Raw genomic sequence first — 22308 nt, forward strand, 5'->3', positions numbered from 1 at the left:
TCCTCTCCTGACCATGTCACCTTTGATGGGGATTTGTAGTAATTTATTTACCCCAAAAAAGGAGGGGGGCACTTTTCGAAAAGGAGACCTCCGCTTATTGTGTCTGGTATTGGCTGTACCTCCGGAGACCCCATCAGCCTCTCCGTGGCAAGTTGAGAGCCAGATGGCAGTAGGAGGATAGGGGGCAGTGTCGGGGCTGTGCCAGATGCTAAAGGAACTAGAAAAGTGGGGGAAAGCCCCAAACTTCAAAATGCATCCCATATAAAATAAGTTCAAGAAAGAAAGCCTTTAAAAAAAATTTTAATACAAAAATACTCATATACAGTTTTTCAAACACAACGTGCCACTTTAAATGCTATTTCCCCCTGACTGGCAGTTCTCACGTCTACAGTTCAGTCTGTTACCCCCCAGAAGGAATTTCAAGTTTTTAGGTCTGTGCAGACCGGTGAGAGCGCCGAGTGTTCCTGAAAGGAGCCTGACCTCATCGTGTAGGAACCAGCGAACACCGACAGGCACACTTCAGTTCGTGTGTAATTTCTGACAGGGCATTTCACATCTCAACAGGGTACGGCGGACACCATGACGCCCGTGACGGCAATTCACTCTAGTGACTAACGCCCAACACTGCTGTTCGGAGGATCAAGAATTTGGCAATAGTCATTTGTGTTAATTTTCATCAAACAGGCTTATCTGTAATTCCTGGAAATACGGTAGTTCTGGAAGGTGGGCACTGCACCCCCTGTGGTTTGTACGGCAGGATCAGAACTTGAGAGGCATCTGAGGCGCGGACCATGAGCATGTGGGAGGCCTGGGAGGTGGGGTGTCGCATGCGGTTCCTCGCGGGACAGGGCAGACAGTCTCCCACGTGCTATGGGTGCCACACTCAATTCCCCATAGTGGTTGCATGTCATGAGTGCCAGGGTAGACACGTCCCTGGGCCCCACACCCGGAAACGTGCTGGTGCGACCTCACCTGCCAGGGCTGCGGTGCCGGCCATTCCTGATGCTGGGGAATCAGGAGATGTTGGGGCAATTTTCATTTTGTTTCTGCTTCACGTTCATGACAAAGGACTGAAGGGGATACTCAGAATGACTCCCCCCAATTGAGCTCTCCCTCAGACTCAGTTGAGCGCATCAGCCCCCACAGGAAGCCTTGTACTGAGATTCATAAACCAGTTTTCTAGAGATTTTCAAAGTTAGTGTTATTTGCTCATTAGTTCAACAGTTTTTGGAAAGAGGATAACCATATTTAAAATTTTTCCAGTATTTCCTAAAGAAAGATTGTAGAAGAATTTGAAAATATCAAAGTGACTCAAAAATCACAAGATTTTACTCCATCAAATCCAAAAATAAGTTAATCTGCTTCCCAAAGTGCACTGCAAGCCCAGTCTGATGGTCTAATGCAGAAGCCCCTTCACTGGTGGGAAAGGACAAGTGAGGCATGTGACCTGCACCCCAGGCCCCAGGCTCTGAAGAGAGGCCCCCACAGCCTCACGCCCTGGCCCAGAACCCACGAGTGGAGGAGCACCTCTGGGCCTGTCACTGGAACCTTCCAAGTTGTTCTGGTAATGAGCATAAATCTATAATCAATCCAGTATTTTCTTAGGATGATTTGAGAAAAATTAGAGTTCTAAAAGGAACCCCCCCAAACACACTAGTCCCCGTGTCTTACCAAAGCAAGTGCATTTCCAGAGGCCACCTGAGCCACATGGAGGAGTCAACTGATGACCAAGCTCCCATGTCTCCTGGGTCCCCGTGTATGGCTCCTTTCTCCAGGATGGTGGTAAGGAGAGGTGCCAAAGGGACGGCCACAGTTGGTAAAACCCTGCTCTTAGTGCTGGGGGGACCTGCAGACACAAGGGAGCCTCACCAGCAGCAGATTTTTCCCTGTGCTCAGAGCCTGGCAGAGAGCACCGCACCCAAGAGCTCGTGTCACAGAACCACAGAGAAGCAGTGAACAGGGATCTGGGTCCAAGGACATCCTGCAACTGTGCAAGGCAGAGACGACAAAAGGAAGGAGCAGGAGACCTCAGGAGTTGTTTTCAGGAAGGGCTGTGTGCATGTCTCTGCAGGATACATGTCCTCCTCAGGTTATCTTAAGAAAGAGCCAGAAAAAGCATCTGCTGCTGAACAGTCCCCTCCCATTGCGAGCAGTGCACAGAGCCTGCAGGCCCCCATCCTCAGGGTGCTCTGGACTCCCCACAGTCAAGAGGAACTTCAAAAGAAAAGCCAACTTTGTATTCCCAGCAGCTTCTCAAAAGCTTCTTCTTTTCGGGGCTGGACCTTCTACTGAGTGAGAGTTAGTGGCCATCTCCCGGGGGAACTCGGGGCAGACTCCTGCCTGCTGCTGTGCTGGCCATGCAGGCCTGGAGCCCCAGCGCAAGCGTTTTTCCACAATGTCCTGGCTGAGCACGTTTCCTATGAACAGACCCACAAGTGTGACTCAACGGCAGTAACTAGCTCTAAACCCTGGGTCTCTCCTCAGACCGTGAAAGAACATTGTTTTGGAAATGCATGTCTCCCGTGTGCACTGGGTCCCCGGGGTGGGGAGCACCTGCCCTGCTCCCAGCAGTCACCTGCGGTGCCACAGGGCGGAACAGAGCTCCTACAGAGCCATCTCCACGAACTCCTCACTTTACACAAACTCACCACGGGGCTACACCCCTACTGAGTGGTGTGCCTTTTGCTGGGACAACTCGGGGCCGCACCAGTAAATACACATTTCAGTCGGCGTTAATTTGTGAAACAAGTTTAGCAAAAATATATTGAGAATAAAAGCCAGAAACTGGTAAAGAAAAGCCAAATGAAAAAAATATACAAAGTCTTCCCCTAAACGATGGTAAGAACCGGGTACGTTTAGGAGACAGGCCTGGTCGGGAGAGGCCGGGTGGCATAGACCCCATACTCAGTCCAGATGTGCATCGGAATGAACTACAGGGGCACCTGACACACACACTATGTCACTATCACCGCTCCTGGGGCCGGCTTCTCACTAGGATGGAAAAGAAGCATTTTGAGGAAAAATTTCACATTAGTATTAAAAAAAAAAATCATACAGCTGTTTCATAAGAGCAAAATAATGATCAAAGTCATGGTTTCCAGGGAATCCAGGGTCTGAGTCCTCGCCCAGGCCCCACCCTGGTCTCTCCTGAGTGATGAAGACAGGTAAGCAGGCCAAGTAACATTGTTAAGATCAAAGAGATAATAGTGAGCCTTTAGAAAAATACTACTCTCTACATTTTGGGTGAGATAAAAACATTTCATATGCCAATTAATTTTCAATTATAACTTTAACCTACAAAAATAGAGTGGGAGGAGACCTTGACATTCTCAGAAATTCAAGTGTAGCTGTAATGCTGTGTAGTAAGGCTTGTTTGTCCGGGAACCTTCTGAACCTCGCGGCTCAGATGGGTCATCAGTGCAGACGCAGCGGGCGCTGCTGAGGATGGCTCAGTGGTGGACAGGCGCTCCCCCCCCAGGAGGCCTACACGGCTGGCATAGCGGCTTTGAGCTGGGTCCTCTGGGCCAGTCCCCTCGTGGCCCTCTACCCCTGGATCTGGCCAAGCCGCCGCCTGGCGCTATTTGCCTTCTGTGACCCTCCGCCAGCACCTTCTTTTCTTCCTTTTCCCCTTGGACTTGGTGGGTTCTGGAAAGGGTTTCTCAGTCTTGGCACTTCGAGCCGACTCTGCCCCCAAGTCGTGCTCACAGCAGCACGACCGCCCATCCTGGGTAGAGCTGAAGGCCGTCCCCTCCTGGTGTTCCTTGCAAAACGAATTGGGGCAAAAGTGGCAAAACAAAGTGGAAGGTTTGCCACACACGTCACAATGATGCCAAGGACATTCCCACTTTCCTGCAATGAAACACAACAAATTAGCAGAAGCGACGGAACCCTAACAATGTCTAACATCTTCATGGTTGGAAACCAATTTTACAACTGTCTGGTGAGACATACACAGAGTAAGACAAGACACTGCTTCCTATGGAGCTGTGAAAATGTAGAGCGAACGAAGGTGGGCACTCACAGGTCTGGCAGGCAGGCCCGACAGAGGGCACCCGCATCCCCGAATCCCAGGCTGCCGCTCTGCACACGTGTGGCCAGCTTCTGTGACCTTGCTATGGCCTGGACCCATGGTCCTTCTGGCACTCATGTATAGGGGTCACTATCACACCTCCAGCAAATAGGTTTCTCTCCCATTTGCCTATGAAATCATGCTTTTCTTTCTTTTTTCTTTTAATTCTTTTAAAAGATTTTATTTATTTGCGAGACAGAAAGAGCATGAGAAGGGAGAGGATCGGAGGGAGAAAAGAAGGGAGAGGGTCAGAGAGAGAAGCAGACTCCCTGCTGAGCGGGACCCCTGGATCATGACTTGAGCCGACGAAGGCAGTCACTCAACCAACTGAGCCACCCAGGCAACCCCATACTTTTCTTTTATACTTAAACATGTGGGACTTTTCCAATTATAACTTCAGTTTCTCTGGCTAAGAGCCTGTTTTTCTTCTAAGATCCCAGTCAATATTTTCACACAGGCACCTGTAATCTCTCTGAAACGAGGCTGAAAGTGCAAGGCAGAGGCCGCTGCTTGACCCTCCTGGCCCGTCCCCTCCTCCCACGCCACCAGCTCCAGCGTGGCCTCTGCGCTGGGCCGCTGCAAACCTGGGCTGGGCCTCGTGACCTGAGTCACCAGTGAATCGGTGACCAGGAGAGGAGAGCCATGGACAGGGACCCCCGAAGGCCACCAGGGGACCCGCTCACCCACCGAAGGGCCGCTTGCCCAGGCCCAGGCACGACAGGTGGTAGGCCTTGGTGCAGGACTTGCGGTCACACAGCACCAGCTGGCCACCATCCCCGCAGCGGAAACACTCGTCCTCGGATTCCTTCTTCCCTTCACCTCTGGTTCTCCGCCTCCTAGTTCTTTTCTTGGTCTTTTTGCCCTTTTCCTCTGAAGAGAGGGATGTTGACGTCTAGAAAAAGAAAAGTGAAGTCTCCTTGAAAGAACTGCATGGACGGAGCCAGAATGAACTGCAAAGTGCAAGAGTGGATGTGCAGGGGCTCCAGAGGCCTTTGGAGACGCTCTCACACCAAAAGGACAGAAAATGGGGACAGGACACATACCCAGGAAGGCCACCCATTTCGCTAAATAGAAATACAGTTGAGCACAGAAAGTAAAAGCAGCTTTGCCAAAAGTCTCCCACTGCAGTACCTCATAGCAGCCATCCCAACCTGCTCCTGCCCCGATGGGGTGCATCCTTGGCTCTTTCTAGTAGTAACTGCATTATGAGTAAGAGGGAATCATTCCCCGGTTAAAGCAGCAGACACGGACACAGACGCCCATGCCTGGGGTCACCAATACCTTAGGGGCCAGGTGCTGTGTGGCACGACGAGGTAGGGAATCGTGACCCTTCCTGGAATCTCAGAATGGGACCTTACTTGTACCTAAGTTAGGGTGAGGTCACACTGGGGTAGGGCGTACCAAGAGGAAACAGAAGAGACTCAGAACAGGGAGCAGGCCCCGTGAAGAACACAGCAAAGGTGAGCAATGCCAAGGGCTGCTGGAAACCACCAAAAGCTGGGAGAGTGCTGAGAGAGAGTGCGCACTCTGGTTTTAGGTCTCTGGCCTCGAGCAGATCCATTCACACCCCAGCCTGTGGGACTTTGCAGCCCTGGCACACTCCCCTGGTAGGCCCTTGGCCTCCCTGCAGCCCGCGGCCGTCTGTGCCCATACCCTGTGGGGACCCCCTCCCACCTGTCAGAGCAACAAGTCAACTCAGAAGAAGCCACTTTTCACTAAGAGGGATATGCTCAGACGTCAGAAATGCTGATGTCCGCTGGGGACGATGGGAGCCATGCCTTTACCTTTGGTCTGTCCCCGAGGAACCCGCTACAGTTGGAGGCTCCACACCGACAGACTGTTTTCTCGTTACCCAAACAATCCAGGTTGTAGTTGAAGGTCAGCTCTGTCCCTAGGTGGCAAGAGACACACAGCACTGGAAATACTGAGCTCTTTGTCAAGGTGAAAGCCTCTGCCAGGTCCACAGAACACACTCCCGTGCCCTCATAGCTCTCGAGAGAGACGCTGGGAACAAAGCCACCTGCAGAGCCTCCACCACCCCAACCCCTGGCGAGCCTCAGGGCTGCTCCAGGACTGCCTTGCCCTGGCCACAACGTACCTGCCGGAATGTCACACACCGCGAACAGGCCCACACGAGTGTCACCGTTCACTGTCCACTTTAGGGTCTCGCAGTTGGGCTGGCAGCTGTGGTTCATAAACCGGGAATAGTTTCCTTTGGGGCCAGCGTCAATGATGCGGTCCTGTAAGGTACGACCGGAGAGTCAACAGCACTAGAACACGCAGGCACATGGCGCTCAGCCATCGTGGCCTCATATGAAGGCAACTTTCACTGTTTTAACCATCGTGGCCTCATACGAAAGCAACTTTCACTGCTGGACAGCAATGTTGTCCTGGAAACCGTGGTCTCCCATGTCCACTCGGACAGGACACCCCCAAACCAGTCCTGTTTCTCTCACTCACAGGGGGCAGGTCAGGACCACATGGAGAGGACCAAGCCCCAGTGAGTGCTGGCTCCCCAATACCACCCATCACATGACAGAGGAGGAGCCAGGAGACACGTGAAGGTCAACATCCACAGACAACGGAAACTCACATTCACTGACAAGAAAAAGAGGAGCCCAGTTCCAAAATGGACAAAGGATATGAACAAGCAACGCCCCAAGATCAAACCCAGACAGACTCAATCTAGAAAGGTGTCCACTTCCTTAAGCAGATGACGGAAGAGCAAACTCCAGCACCACCTGATCTCAAGCCACGAAAGGACCCTTGGCCAAGACACAGGGCCCAGCTCCAGGCCGACAGGGACAGTTTGGAGAAAGCAAGCCGACAGCGGTGAAGACACAGGGGCCCACTGCGGGCCTGCCCTGGTGCCAAACTCGCCAGTGTGCCCATGCCCCTGAGTACAAGGATGTGTTCATCACTAGCAACAGGGAGAGTGGAGCCTAACAGTCACCGGCCGGCTGCACAAGGGGTCCCCAGGCCACAGGGGGCAGTTGAGGTAAGAAATGTCTTCCGGACAGGAGGGCACTTAAAACTAGGCACATCAGGGTGCCTGGGTGGCTCAGTGGGTTAAGCCGCTGCCTTCGGCTCAGGTCATGATCTCAGGGTCCTGGGATAGAGTCCAGGATTGGGCTCTCTGCTCAGCAGGAAGCCTGTTTCCTCCTCTCTCTCTCTCTGCCTGCCTCTCTGCCTACTTGTGATCTCTCTCTGTCAAATAAATAAATAAAATCTTTAAAAAAAAAAATTAGGCACATCAAATACGACGGTCATGATACAAAGTGCAAAGTTGTGTCTGAACAGGGCACACAAACGTGTACACGCACACACATATCCGTAGGCCCAGGAGCCCTGTGCTGGGTGCCCCTGCCCGGTGACGCTGCCCCACGGGGTCCCCCTTGTCCAGGCCAGGCTGGCTCCGACACCTCCCGCCTCAGCTACACCCATGCCACGTGGGCTTGCTGTGCGGCCTGCTCTTTCCCACCACATAAGGGCCCTAGTTCACCGCTGCATCCCATTACCCACCACAGCCCCCCAGGAGGACACTGGCAACTACACTCTCACAACCTGTACTGGCAATCCCCCAAACCCTTTCCGGAACACAGTCTGCGATGACAGCCAGCAGCGGGGCAGCCCTGTCCCTAAGGTCCTCCCCAGAGCAACAGGCCCCAGGGGATCCATGGGCAATTCAACACCAGCTGAGGGCACGTCCTAGGTGTGTGTGGGTACCTGGGGATAGCCCACCATGTCTTCGCTCTGTTCTCTGTGCCTATGTACCCTGGATACCAGACCGTTGGTAACCACATGTCATAGTCTTTCTCCTAGAACAACACTCGATTTTTAACTTCATAGAACCTTCTCTGAGAACTTCCCCAGTTTATACAGCTCTTTTGTTAATCTTTTGTTTTAGGCACTCAGGGTTTCTGACATTGATTTTAAAACTGTGAATATGTGCATTCCCAGTATTTGTGGGTGTGGGGTGGGGGGGACCAGACACCAATGTGCATAGCCTCCCAGCATCCCCTCTAGGAACCGCAGCAGCAGCAAGCATCTGGTCTCCCTCCTGAGCCTTGCTCAGGTCTTCATCAAGCAAGAGGAAGAGGCCTTCTTGTCGGTCTCCTGAGCTGGAGGTGGTCAACATTTTCTCAGTTCCTTGGCACCCACTGAGTGATTTACCAGAGGCGTGTCTTCCTCTCGTCAGTCCTGGGCTGGGCCCATTGGGCGCCCGGTGGGTGCGCCGCACCTGGTGTGCGGTCCCATGCAGGACTGCTCTGCTGGGCTGGGGAATCTAGCCTTGTGTGGGAGGCAGGTTTTTGAAAAGTACAGGCCATCACCCATGTGTTTGTAAAAAGTGACTCATGAGCTCTGCTGTTTGCTCTCCCTCATTACCTGTGCTGTGCTGCTCCTTTGAGGCTGAGCTTATCTATCTGTCCAGGGCCCTCTCTCTCAGCCCAGGAGACAAGGACACACAGCCGGCCAGCTTCCCCGGTCTCTGCCAGCCTCGCACATTGTGGCTGCAGGAAAGCTGCGGCTGGGCGTCCCAGATGCGCTCAGAGGCCTTCCCCCAAACCCCAGGATGCGGCAGGCCGGAGTCCTCCCTTGTCTGAGGGTGCCCTCACCTGGTACCTCTGCCCACAGTTTTATGTTCAACTTTTTGGAGTTTCCTCGTTCCTTACGAAAAGCAGAGGGCTTAGCTTTGCTTGGAATGATATGCCGGGCACAATTCTAACCCATCAATAGGCTCTGTTTACAGAGGTTTTCAGGCTTTCACGATAAAGTAATGGGGTTTTAATTTTAACTCTCATGTTATGTTGAGAACTTTGTTTTTCTGGCCACGCTTTATAAACACCCTGGCATTTATATCCGTGGCACCCTTCATCTACTCTGTCCCCATGGCATCCACGGGGCCACCACTATGGCCAGCGGGCACAGAGCTGGTCCCTTCCCTCTTCTTCCAGCTTCAGTGCCATCACCTTACCACTCACCCACCTTCATTCTTAGATAAGCTTCAACTGCCATCACCTGAGTCATTGCTCGAACCCCAGGTCATCAGAGTTCATGACCTTGGCCACCCTTGCTTGTCCCGTCTTTGTTCCCATCAGGAATGACATTGTAGAGATCCTTGGCTCCTTGTCCTCACACGGTTCCTTGACTAGAGCTTCCCCACACCTTGGCAAGCCACCTGGAGCTCCTCCTCGGCAGTGTCCTCTTGAAGGCGAGTTCCTGGGTGTCTTCCGCTCAGGCACTGCTCACAAAGGCACTGCTGGGCTGGCGGGTCTGTCTGTCCTCAGTTCTGCTCAAGATGTTTTCAGCATATACTTTCTGTTGTTGCCCTGGGAGTGAGCAGGCACTGTGTCCTCTCAAAACCCTACTTGTGCTCTTTTATGATTCTTATCATGTTGCTGCACTGTGGATCTCCTTCTCCCTCATATATTTTTTCCATTGAATTGCTTTTATGAAGTCTTCAAGCCCGCCCCCACTGCCACCTCCCTGGGCCCTCCTACAACCCCACCCAGTCAGGAGGCCCCCTCCCCTGCCACAGCAGGAGAGGCCTAAGGAGCTGTCCTTCGTCACCATGCATGGCCCATGCAGCTGTTCTATCCACGACGCTCTCTCCAGAGTCTACCTTATCTGACAGAAGTGTACCAAGAGCAGCCTTCTCTCTCTCTGGGCTAGCGACTGCCAAGTTTTTTCTTTCCTAGTACTCTTACGACTTTTCTGGTTTTCTTTTCTTTTACTTTACATTTTTACTTATTTTAGAGAGAGCGAGTACACAAATGGGAGGGGCAGAGGAAGAGAGGGAAGCTCCAGCAGACTCCCAATTGAGCACGAAGCCTGACACAGGGCTCTATCTCATGACTGTGAAGTCACGACCTGAGCCAAAACCAAGAGCTGAACACTCAACCGACTGAGCCACCCAGGTGCCCCTTTTAAAATAAATACTGGCTTGAACTCACAACCCAGAGATTAAGAGCCTCATGTTCTTCCAATTGAGCCAGCCAGGCGCCTCTCTTGTTCTTTTTTTTTTTTTTTTTTTTTTTTTTAAGATTTTATTTATTTATTTGACAGAGAGAGAGAGATCACAAGTAGGCAGAGCAGCAGGCAGAGAGAGGAGGGGGAAGCAGGCTCCCCGCTGAGCAGAGAGCCCAATGCGGGGCTCGATCCCAGGACCCTGAGATCATGACCTGGGCTGAAGGCAAAGGCTTAACCCACGGAGCCACCCAGGTGCCCCTGGTTCATTTTATTATACAAGTCACAGAGCTTCAAATTGACTCCTGTATTTTAGCAATTTAAATCTTACTCTTATAAATTAGGCCATTTTACATTTATTACTATCACCGCCATACATGTATTTTTGTCTTATCTGTGCTAATTACTCTCTTTCCTCTTTTTCCCCTTCCCTCCACCTACTTTTCTACTCATCAATGACATGGAAGTCACACTTTCTGTTTGTATTCATTTAGTAACTTCCTGTGTGCTTTTAACATGTACACTTACTCACCAAAGTACAAGGTTATGAAGTTCAGTTTTCTTCTTTCTGAAGTATGGCTGTTGGCAAGCTGACTGCTCCCAGCTTTGCCAGTGGGGCCAACTGAGGATCAAGGGTTACTGCTCCTGATACTATGAAATGTCTTCTGGCTGCTGTTGCATTTGGGACGACTCCATCTTTTTTTTTTTTTTTTTTTAAAAAGAGAGCAAGCAGGTGCATGTGGGAGCAGAGGGAAGGGTGGAGGGAGAGGAAGAGTCTCTCAAGCAGGCTCCATGCCCAGCGTGGAACCCAACACCAGGCTCATGACCCTGACCCTGAGATCATGACCTGGGTCAAAATCCAGAGTCAGACGCTCAAGTGATGAGCCCCCGAGGCACCACTGGGATGGCTGCCCCGTGGAAGGTGTTCTCCTTCCCTCTGGGGCTTTCGATCTTTACCATCGTTGCTACCCTACAGGTTTGGGTTTTTGGTTTTTTTTTTAACTAACTTACCAAGCATAGATTTATTTTTATTCATTCTATTCGAAATTTGGTCAGTTCCATCAGCTTTCAGAAAATCCTTTTCTTGTGTGACCTTCCCCCCACTCCCGTCTCTGCTTCTGGAACATCCACTGAACACTGCTATTTTCCACATTTCCTGGCCACTCTGACAAAGCTTTCACCTTTCATCCTCCTGCACTGGGGTCCACAGCCTCTCTGGTGCCGGCTTCCACTCCAGCCACCTCCTGGGCTCATTTCCACGGCTGTGTGTCCATGTTCATGTCTGCGTCCTGCTGTTCTCTCATGATGCCCACACCTCCTTCAGTGGCTTCCAACACTCCTAACACTTCCTTTGTATTTTCTTTCAGATGGAAATCCTACTCCTTTCAGTTCTCACTCAAAGCTAAGACTTTCTAAAGGTCTGCTTAGGGAGCCCTTACTCCACTGTGCTCTGCAAACACTTAGGTATGGCTTGTCTGTGTTGTTTTTATCGCAAGGACACGAGGTATGAATGGTTTAAGTGTTTCTTGTGTGTCACAAGTTTTACCTTTGCTCCAGTCAGGCACCCTCAGTGAATTATCATTTCAGAGACCAATTGTGTACTTCATGGTCAACTTCGCATTTCTTACAACACACAAGTAGTTTAAATTTAGACTCCAAAACATGATAAGACACAGGCCTAGGACTGAGTTTCTAATAAAATGACCTCCCTAGCCACTCCCAAAGGGCAGGGGACAGCAGGGAGAAGCAACTGTGGGCCTCCCTCCCCTGGGACTATGGCCCTCTGCGAGGTCCACACAGGCACCCTGGCCCCAGCTGCAGGCTCTGGCGGTGGTCTCCACACAAGGGTTCAAATTCAAGCCACTGCCTGTTCCATGTCTCGTGGCCCCCAGGATGCTGTGTCTGTGGACCCTTGCCTCCATGGATCTGGCTCTGGCAGGGCCAAACTCTGCCCCTGACCTGCCATCCTGCACAAGTGGGAGAGCATCAAGGGGGCTGGACAAATGATCAGCCTTCATCAACGGCTGGTTATTCTTGGTTTTCTGTTCATCTACTGAACTCCTGTTTGCTAGGCTCTGGGGTCTGTAGACCTGCCTCCTAGAGAAGCCTCGTGGATGGAAATGCTGGGCTCCTGAAAGGCCCAAGAGAGGAAAAGCAGCCTCCCCTCTAGTCCAGGGCCCTCATCTTTCTAACCATTCTTTTAAGAAATTTCAAACCTACAGGAAAAAAAATGGAATACAACCACAGTGACCACGAGGATACCCTTCACTTAGACACATCAACTACAGATCTTTCCATGCTTGCTCTGTCATTTGTTACACAGATTTGTGTGTGCTTACACTGATGTACATGTGCACTCACACTCCTTCCCTCTGTAAGTTATCAACCTTGAAACTGAAACACATCAGCACAATTTTCTCACAAGGAGTCTGTCCAGGCCTCACCACCAACCCGAGAAACGTGACATCAGAAGCAACAGCGTGTCCACAGCAGGGTTTCCCCATCTCCACAACAGCCTGTCCGGTGCCCCAGCCCCAATATTTAGGGTCTTGGCAGCAAGTACATTCCTTATTGCAGGGTCTTGGCCCCATGACTGGTCAAATTGCAGCGAATAACTAGAACACAGTGCTCCTGGGGCCACAGCCTCCCTGGGGACAACCCTGTGAGGTCTCTGGGGCCACCCAAATTACAACAGGCTGCTCTCCAGACCTCATCATATTGTCTTTTTTTCCTCCATGAGTTATTCAAACCATTTGGTGTGTGATCATTTTCTACCTTGTTTTCAAGTATTCTTTAAAAATAGCCATGACTTCCTGCTAGATTATGAGATTAAGGACAAGCAGCAGCATAAAAATGCATTGTGTCTGCCTTCCCCTCAACCAACATTCAGGCACCAAGCAGAATGCCCCGGGGTCAGACCAGCCTGCTGAGTCACTACCCTGGAAAGGGCCTGTCCCCATCGGGTGCCAGCTGCCAAACTGCACTTTGTCTCACTCACCCCCACTCAGGAAAAAGCCATCTCATCCATCCTCCCTCTAGCACACGTGTGTTCCAGACTGTTTTTACACATCTGGGTTTTAGACAAGCAACCAACAACCAGGAAACCCCACCATGCAACTGAGAACATATGTAACTCTCCTAATCTGGGCTTTTCTCCTCTGTCCACTGACACTCCGCCGACTGTTCAGCACTCTTCACGTACCCGTGGGGCACATGAGGCTCCCAGGGCGCACTCACGCAGACAGCCAGCTCCGGCCTTCAGGCTGCCAGAAGACACTGTTCGCTTCAGGAGAAAATGTGCACACACTGGACAAAAGCAACACACGGACAAAATGATATTGTCACCACAAGACAAGGTTGGCCATGAGAGGCTCCAGCGCCAGGAACCATGTTCAGCACACTTCAACGCAAGCTGTGAAGGTCCGGGCAGCACTACCTTGTCTATGGTGAGCATGTAGAAGTGGGTGATGTCGTTCTCGTGTGCGTATTTAATTCTTGCCATGCATTCCTCCTCGTCAATCAGCTCGCCAACATACTCGTTCACAAATTCTCCCTGAAAACCAGAAGAGCGTGATGATGATGAAGAACAGATGAGCCAGATCTCAGTTCCAGAGAGCAGGAGCCCACTGCCGAAGCAACCAGAGCAGGGCGCCATAGGCTTCCTTGCTCCATCAGGGGCAGGCCCTCTCAAAGTCCCAGGTAACCTGAGCCAATGCAAGTGACTTCATACATGTTGTATACAGGCAGTCAAAAAAGAATTCATCCAAGCACCCCTCCCAAATCAGCAACACCCTAACTCTTGCTTCTTGCAGTGACCTGCCTCTGGGGACACTAGAGTGGGACCCGGAGCTTCCACAGAACTTCGAGCTGCAGTTCCTCCTCTTCCCCGGCAGAATCCACATGACGGGAGTTGAGGAACTGGCTACTAAGGCAGGCAGGAGAACAAGACCGCAGGAATTCTGTATGTTTCAAAGCAGGCTTTTTTGCGCAGGATCAGGCTGAGACCAGACCTCAGGCCTGAGGCTCCTACCCCCAGGCCACAGCCTAGCTCATCTAGACAGAAGCACAACAAGCAACTTCAGTTGTCCCCTACCTAATGCACGCACCTGGTCGCGCAGTCTGAGGACAGAGGCAGGCGGACTGTACGTGGCCTCTGGCACTGACAGCCTGGCCCTGCACTGCCCCAGACAGCACAGCCTCCTCCCACCCATTCACTCAGTGACCCTGAGTGTCCTGTCCGCTTATCCAGAGAAGGGCTCCTTCCCAATATTTCATATCCTAAGCACCCACCAAAATGCCAACAGGAGATGCTGTAAGGGGATTTATGACTTTTACTTGGATAGGCAGCTTTCATGTAACATTTTACAATATTGAATTATAGTAACTCAAAACCTTTTTAAAAATAACATTCCTTCATGAGTACAAAAGCACAATAAGCAAATCCAAGTTTAAGCCACCAAATGAATCCGAATTTCTTCAAGGCAAGGGAAAGGGACATGACACTCACCTTTCTAATGTCCCGCTTGGCAACCAGGCCCCACCCTTTGCCGTCTGTTTTGATGATCTTGGTCTCGGGATACTGGCGCTTGGTGAAACACTGGTTCTGGCAGTACTCGCCCGCAGGACACACCTGCGGGTGGCACTCGAACATCAGCATCCTGTTCAAACACTCGGAGTCAAAGCCACAGGGATTCTCATCTGTGGGCTTACAGTTGCACTTCGGAATTTCAGAAATATCAGCTGTATAGATCTGGACTTTCCCATAAGGCTTATTCACCTGCAGGGGAGAAAATTGGCATCTTATGAGCCGATATGTGAAAGAGAACAAGCATCTGACGCCACCTGCCCCCACCTGCCCAGCCTCCCAAAGGTCGGAGCTTCCAAGGCCCAGCAGGGATGGCAGAGGTCACATCCCATCTCCCACAGGTGCAGCTCTCAGCATAGGCCAACCTCTGACGTGGGACCTCTAGGAGGTGGGCTGGATACAGCCCTCCTCCCACCCCCACAATTCCACATTCCTCCTCTGCCAGAGAGAGCAGACACTTCTGTAGCCAGGCTGCCATGAGGAAGGACAAGCAGGGCACCTGGCCTTCCAGCAACCTGAACCCGAGGACCTGCAGGCTGGGGACTGAGCACAAGGACACCGTCTCTGGCTTCGTGAACTCGCAGCTTGTCGTGATGGGACAAGAACAACCCAACAAAAACCACAGAGAGAAATGAAGAGAATCTAAAGCAGAAGCTAACAGTTCCAGGGGAAACGTGACAATGGCACAACACCAAGGAGCAAGCTGGAAATATACCTCAGAACCTAAAAGTCCCGCAGGGTGCCTGGGCAGCTTTGGTGCTCGAGCCTCTGAATCTGGATAATGGCTCAGGACACAGTCTTGGGGACTGTGGGACCAAGCCCCACACTGGGCTCTGTGCAAGAGTCTCCTTCTCCCTCTCTCCAATCCCCTGCTTACAATGTAAGCACACTCTGTCTTGCCCTCTCTCAAATAAATAAATAAATCTTAAATTTAAAAACAGTATCTAAAAGTCCCAAGCTCTCTGACCCAGTAGCTCTGTTTCTGCGAATTCACCAGAGAAAATACTAAGCACAGATCACTACAGAGAACGCTTCCTTTCCACACACAGGGACTGTGGGCCCTGGGCAGTCAGCAGGCAGCCAGCACGAGCCCAGGCTCCCTGCACTCAACACAGGGGCCACCTTCAGGAGCACCCCCACCATCCTTCCTTGACGTCCATACCCTCCGAGATCAGAAGGTCATGTTGTCTCCAGGGCTCCAGGTGACTGAGCCCCATCTCAGCTGAGCACTGGCCCTGGCTGACCATCTCTCATCTGAGCTTGTCCCCAACACCTGGTGATGGCATGCTCCCAGAGGTTGACCTGCCCTCAGCCCCTCCTGCTCCAGGCAGCCTGGCCAGGACCGGCCCTTGCTGGCATCAGACTGAGACTCATACAAAGGCAAAAGTGAAACTTCCCACGCAGAGACCCCAGTCACCCCAGCCCTACACCCAGTCACCCTCCCAAGAAAGGACACATACTCAGCAATGACAGCATCTGTTTCTGCCTGTGACGACTCTGGCAGCCGTCCAGGCCAGGGCCACAGATGCCTGCTCGAGGGGACCCCCTTAGTCACCACAGCCAGAGGACCGAGACTGACGCCTGACTGGCACCCGAAGGCCCCTTAGTGACACCTGAGCCATCTGCATGTTACCTTGATGTGCTTGTACGGCGGGGGCTTGCGCTCATTCTCCTGCGTCTCTCTGGCTTCCCTTTGAAGTTTGATTTCACGAAAACGAGCTTCAGCTTCCTGCAGTGCTGAAGAGCCAATGAGACGCGAGTATGAGTGAGAGATTTCATGAGTCAGTTCATCCCTTTACCCCTCCAGCTCTGCATCCCAACGGCTGACTGTGGGCCCCCTCCACCCTGCTAGGCGCAGTGTCCAGCATGCATGGGACTGTGGGCTATGGCAGACTGCTCGGGGCTGGCACTGCCAAAGTTGCAGATGCTGTCAGGTAAAGGGCGTTCAGAGCACATCTGGCCCAAGAGCCCTGGGCGGTACTATTTTGTGCCACCTGGCCACAAGGCAGGCTCTAGGGCAGGCTTCTCCGGGCTGCTCCAGTTTCCCATCCTCCACTGGGATCTGATGCACCAAGACATCAATCCTGGGAACTCACTGTCCGAAGACAGAAAATGAAAATGGAATGTTGCTCCTCTCAAGGAGCACACATGCTCAGAGGAGTGAGCGCCAGGCTCAGGGAGCACAGAGGAAACGAACCACTGAGGTTTGCCTGGAGATCACCATATGTGCTGCGGCCACCCCAACCTGCAGGACCCCAGCATCAAGTCAGGAGATGGTGAGACCCTGACTTCACCACTCGCCAGCTGCCTCTAACACTGGCCACACTGAGCTGCTTCTTAATTTCAACATCTCTCATTTCATGGTGACTATGGATATACTTGCCATGCCTCCCCATGCCCGTTTGTCAGCAGACCTCTATGTGCCCATGGTGTGTGAGAATCTGCAGACGAGGAGATGGCCCCCATTGCCAGGGCAGCCCACTGAGCCTCCCATGTGTGATCGGCCAGGACAGGCCTGCTTTCCCTAGACCAGCCATGTGTGCAAGCTGAGTCTGTCTTCTGTCTCACTCGCTCCAGTCAAGTGGTCTCATTCCCATCCTGTCTGTCACCTGAATGATACTCTGCTCTTGTCCCTGTCCCCCACTTTGGCTATGGAATCAGAGGGCGGGCACCTGTCCACCTGCCCACATCTGGCCCTTCGGGGGCACCTGGTCTAGATGGCAGCCAAGTGTCCTCCACATCTCCATCTTATGCAAAGGCAAGCTATAAGAAATCTCTGTAAATCATTACTAAAACTAACTTCTTAATAGTAGCTCCAATGTATTTTAGTAAAATTAATCACTAAGCAATGTCATAATAAAAGTTACTGAGCAGCATATTTTACCTTTGCCTCGACAAATCAGTCTGCAAACCTACTCTTTTCTAACTTAAAGTACAGCTAGAATGCTTAGCCCAGTGTATAGAAACCGAACTTTCCAAGAGCAGAAATCAGGATTAGCAAAAGGTACCCCAGAGTGTGGTTTCACTGCATCTGGAAATGTCCGTACCGTTTTTGAAGACTCTTCCGATCCCTCTGACCCCCTGGTAGCGGCTGCCCCGGTCCCCCTCCATGTACGGGAACACTCGCGCCTGATGCGTCCAGTAATAATCTTTAGACCCAAAGAAAAACACAGGGAATTCTCCAATCTCGTGCTTCAGTTTCTGAATATTTGGGGGGACATTTTTGGGATGGCAAACTTCTGCCGGCCACCATCTATTATAAATATTAAAAAGAGGATTCACAGACTCTTCAGACAGAGTGACAATCATTCAGTGCTTTCAGTCCTGCAAAGTGAAAAGAACACAGGTGAACGAGGAGGCGGGCAAGCACGGGGCTCTACTTCTCGCACCTGTAGTTGCCGAGCTTCACCCAGATGATGTCCTGGAAATGCAGCTTCTTCCCGGCCCGGCAGTCATTGCAGAACCAGCTGCCATCAGGCATGTCGATGTTTAGGCAGTCGGGGTGGAAGGCAGCCGGGCAGGACTCGCAACACAGGAGGCTTCCCCCTGTAAGGCAGGGAGAGCTGACTCAGACCGCCCCCACCCATCCACGGCAGCTCCATGCCTCATGCTAAGAGCAGCGTCATGGCAGCTGGCTGGCTACAAACTCAAAATCACATTTGAGGGGCGCCTGGCTGGTTAAGTCTCTGACTCTGGATTTCGGCTCAGCTCAGGATCAAGCCCCAGGTCAGGCTCCCTGCTCGGGTTGGGAGGGGGTCTGCTTGAGATTCCCCCTCCGCCCGCCCCTCCCCCCACTCATACATGCATGCACTCTCTTTCTAGTAAATCTTTTTTTTTAAAGCCCGTTTTAGGGGTGCCTGGGTGGCTCAGTGGGTCAAGCCACTGCCTTCGGCTCAGGTCATGATCTCAGGGTCCTGGGATTGAGTCCCGCATCGGGCTCTCTGCTCAGCAGGGGCCTGCTTCCTTCCCTTCCCCTCTCTCTGCCTGCCTCTCTGCCTGCTGTGATCTCTCTCTGTCAAATAAATAAATAAAATCTTAAAAAAAAAAAAATAAAGCCCGTTTTATTACCACCACGAATAATGTCCCCTCAGTCTGTGCACTGGTCACAGTTAATTCAGAAACATCACAGTGTATGAGTGCACATGACAGAGACGTCACAAACGGTAACCCCCAGAGGTGGAGGAGCGCTGAAGCCCCCCTCCACACGCAGTCCCCCGGGATTGGCTGCAAGAGCCGTGTGCTGAGCAGCCAGCCAGGAAAAGCGCCCTTGGCATCCACGCTGAGCCCACAGAGCAAGGCTGCCAGCTGCCGGCAGCATAGCTCTCACCTTTGGAGCACACAAAACACCAGCTCACGTTGACATGAGCGTGATGCCTCTTCCCCTTGCGAGCCGTGAAGTGGCCCGTGCAGATGATGCTGTTGGAAGCGATCACCGAGCAGCCAGCTGCCAGGCAAGCGTCCCCTCCGTGATAGGCGACTGGGCAGCGCACACACCGCATCATTTTCCCTGAAGGCAGACACACGCACTGAAGACGTAGCTGTGAACAGGGCCCCTCGAAATGACCACGCCCCGACAGGTTAACAAAATTAATGCTGAAATAAACTTGAAATATTTAATGAAAAAAATAACTCAGATGGGGTGCCTGGGGGGCTCAGTCAGTGAAGCATCTGCCTTGGGCTTAGGTCATGATCCTGGGGTCCTGGGATCGAGCCCTGCATTGGGCTCCCTGCTCAGTGGGGAGCCTGCTTCTCCCTCTGCCTCTGCCACTCTCCCTGTTCGTGTGCCCACACGTGCTCTCTCTCAAAAAAGATAATTAAAAAAATAAAATAACCAGGATGAGAAGAATATCTAATACGTGTCATGAAAACAAATTTCTTTAAGGCAAAGATGCATCGAAATGATGTTTAAGGAAACAGCCAAGCACTTAAAAGGCCATATTCTGAAATCAGGTCTTAACTAAGGATTCATGAAGCTGGGCGCTGCTGGCATATGGGTCCACAGGCAGCTACCCCGTGCGCTGTGGCAAGTACAGCAGCATCTGGCTTCCACCCACCAGATGCCCCAGACGCCCCCAAACCTCCCTCAAGGGCCAAGTCAGCCTTGCCCAAGACCCAGGGGGTCAGGAAGTATAGGTAAGCTGCCACCCTCAAACCTACATGCTAACATGAAATGAGGCAGTAGATACAACTTGATTTTAAAATTTTTTCTTAGGGATGCCTGGGGGGCTCAGTCGGTGAAGAATCTGCCTTTGGCTCAGGTCATGATCCCAGGGTTCTGGGATGGAGTCTCGCATCAGGCTCCCAGCTCAGCTGGGGGTGTCTGTTTCTCCCTCTGCCCCTCCCCCGTTTGTGCTCTCTCTCAAATAAGTAAATACAATCTTTAAAAAAATTGAATAATTTTCTTACATATTAAAGAGCACTAAAACCAGAACAAATACAGTCTATCAAAATGGTTGAAAAAGGTCTCTCCCTCCTAAAATTAAGAATCTTTAAGATAACATTTAGGGCAAGAAGAAGGGAAAATGCAGAGCAAGGCAGAGACAGCAAGACAACTGCACCAGCCACCAGGCCCACCCCTGGCCCCCGTGAGCACCCTGAGCCCACCCCCACGCTGTAGGGTGCACCTGTACCTTTTGATGGTCTCGGGTTGGAAGGGTTAGAAGCGTGACAGCTCACACAGCTGTGCAGGGGGCAGCGGAAGCCTCGGCTCTCAAACACGGTTAAAGGGTACTTCCTCACACAAGCTTCATGGTAAAACTTCCCACACTGCGATACGACACAGCGCTTCACATCTGTCTTGCTCTCCTTACACACAAAACACGAGTGAATCCCTAACAAATGGTTAAAGAAAGGGGCAGAGAAAGAGATGCAAAGAACAAGAATTAAATAGTCGTTCCTAAGCCACTCAACTCCAGCAGCTCTGTCAGAGGCAGCCCAGGCTGCCAAGGCCTCTGGCTCTCTTTCTGACCTTGCTGACTAGTCCAAGCATGCTTCAAAAAAGTCCAGCCATCAAGGGTTACCTTGCTGTGAACTGGGCTCCAGCTTCCCCTGGAGGACAAGAAAGTGTGAGGAAGAGGCAGCCTAGGTAGGGACTCCCACTTGAATTAGCCAGAAGCTTGAAAGGAGGCACTCCTCTGAAGATAGGTTATTACTCTTCTTTCTGAGAGCAGCTCACCAAGTATAGTGAAAAATCACTTAGACTCACAGGCTGGCAGAAGCCTCCAGAAGCAGTGTACTATTGTATCTGATGGCCTTGGAGGAACTCTCTGGGAGAGTCTAGGTGTCTTCCTAACCAGGGACATGCTCCCACAAGAGCCAGGAAACCCTCTGGCCACAGACAGAGGGGGCTACATCAGAGTGGCCCGTTTTCCCAGCAGCCCCCAGACCGTGCTGCTGAGGCCTGATGGCCGCTCAGGCAAGAGCCTGGAGCTATTCTTTCTGTTGAAACTGAAGCTCAGGTTCATGCTGTGTCTCTAAAGCAGCCCGTGTTCTGTGACTGACCAGGTTACCTGTACGAGGAACACAGGACCTCTGGTACCATGGCATCCCAAGCCAGCCACTTCACAGACTAGCAGGCTCAGGCCAGCCCGTGGGAAGGACAGGGACAGCACAGAGACCAGCAGGGAGGCAGGTGTCCCCCACCAGGCTCTCAGGCTCACATCAGGACGCACCTGGGGGGGTGGCCCAATGCACTGTGCCTAAGAGCCTCGGAGGAAGACTCCATGGCTGGGAGGGGATGCTCCCAGAACTGCCTGCCATGGGAAGTACTATTTAAAGGCTACAACAGAACTTGCCTGAAGCACATTCACTGCAAGTGAACCTCCCTTCTGGCCTCCGGGAGAGTCCAAGGCAGGCGAGGTGGAAGGCTCCACAGCAGGGCCCTTCACAGAGCACCAGGCTGCCCGTCTTCTCACACAGCTGTGGGGCAGAAAGGGGACAGCAATAAGGCCATGCCCGGCACCCAGACCCTGCAGGATACACTCGAGAGGTTTAGAATCAGACGTGAGAATCAAGAAAACTCCCACACATTTCCATCACCATAAACCAAACTCCTCCAAGGGCTTCCCCACAGCCTCCATCTCACAGAGCAGTAAGTGACCTGGCCCATGTCACCACGGGACACGGACCAGGCCCTGGCCAAGGTGCTAGCAGTGACACCTCCAACTTCACACATTTCAAAAAAGCATCCATGTACAAATGTGTGTCTGTTACACAGGTTGGCTGTTAACTCAGTGACAGAAGCACAGAGCCTGTGTGTAGATGCAGGACACTCCCAGGGGCACTTAATCTGGGACTCTGCTGGCAACCGCATGCCTTCAAAACCAAAGTCAGTGTCATGCTGGGTGGGGCTCGAGGAAGAGTGAAGGTGTGGCCTGGGACCAAGTCAAGGGACAAATCAAAAGACCACCTTCCCCTCACCTGACACACATACTCCTTTTTGGCAGTTACTCCTCGCTCAGACTTCTTGGATGAGACGGACACTTCGGTCTGAGTTTCGTCTGCGCTCTCGTACGGGGACTCCAAGGGCTCGTCTCCTGGGCCGTCGGAGACCTGGAGATGAAGGAGGTGGACGAGAGTTCACTAGTCACGGAGAGCGGCGGGGGTGGCAGCACACGGCCCGCCCACATCACCTCACACACGGGCCTTCTTGGCACCCGTCCCCAATTGCCAGGTACTTGTTGCAAAT

General features: G+C 52.1%; 1 protein-coding gene and 1 non-coding gene across 7 annotated transcripts in view; both read right to left on the reverse strand.

Moving 5' to 3' along the window:
- Positions 1 to 284: 284 nt before the first annotated feature.
- The window catches only part of NSD2 (nuclear receptor binding SET domain protein 2), a 96114-nt gene continuing 74090 nt past the window's right edge, over positions 285 to 22308 (reverse strand). For 5 of the 6 annotated variants that reach the window (XM_059166948.1, XM_059166957.1, XM_059166972.1 and 2 more), the window contains 13 exons: positions 22041 to 22172; positions 21416 to 21539; positions 20252 to 20452; positions 18949 to 19128; positions 18011 to 18167; positions 17669 to 17874; positions 16255 to 16358; positions 14544 to 14813; positions 13473 to 13589; positions 6168 to 6309; positions 5854 to 5960; positions 4757 to 4961; positions 285 to 3849 (listed from right to left, as the gene is read on the reverse strand). In XM_059166948.1, coding sequence (XP_059022931.1) covers positions 3578 to 3849; positions 4757 to 4961; positions 5854 to 5960; positions 6168 to 6309; positions 13473 to 13589; positions 14544 to 14813; positions 16255 to 16358; positions 17669 to 17874; positions 18011 to 18167; positions 18949 to 19128; positions 20252 to 20452; positions 21416 to 21539; positions 22041 to 22172 — 2217 coding nt within the window. In that variant the 3' untranslated portion in view covers positions 285 to 3577. The remainder of the gene's footprint in view (positions 3850 to 4756; positions 4962 to 5853; positions 5961 to 6167; positions 6310 to 13472; positions 13590 to 14543; positions 14814 to 16254; positions 16359 to 17668; positions 17875 to 18010; positions 18168 to 18948; positions 19129 to 20251; positions 20453 to 21415; positions 21540 to 22040; positions 22173 to 22308) is intronic. The other variant, XM_059166980.1, reaches the window with a different exon arrangement.
- On the reverse strand, positions 6453 to 6577 carry LOC131823034 (small Cajal body-specific RNA 23). Its single transcript, XR_009350482.1, has one exon. It is a non-coding gene; the product is annotated as a small Cajal body-specific RNA 23 (non-coding RNA).

The sequence above is a fragment of the Mustela lutreola genome, chromosome 1 (genome assembly GCF_030435805.1).
Source record: "Mustela lutreola isolate mMusLut2 chromosome 1, mMusLut2.pri, whole genome shotgun sequence".
Taxonomy (NCBI): Eukaryota; Metazoa; Chordata; class Mammalia; order Carnivora; family Mustelidae; genus Mustela; species Mustela lutreola.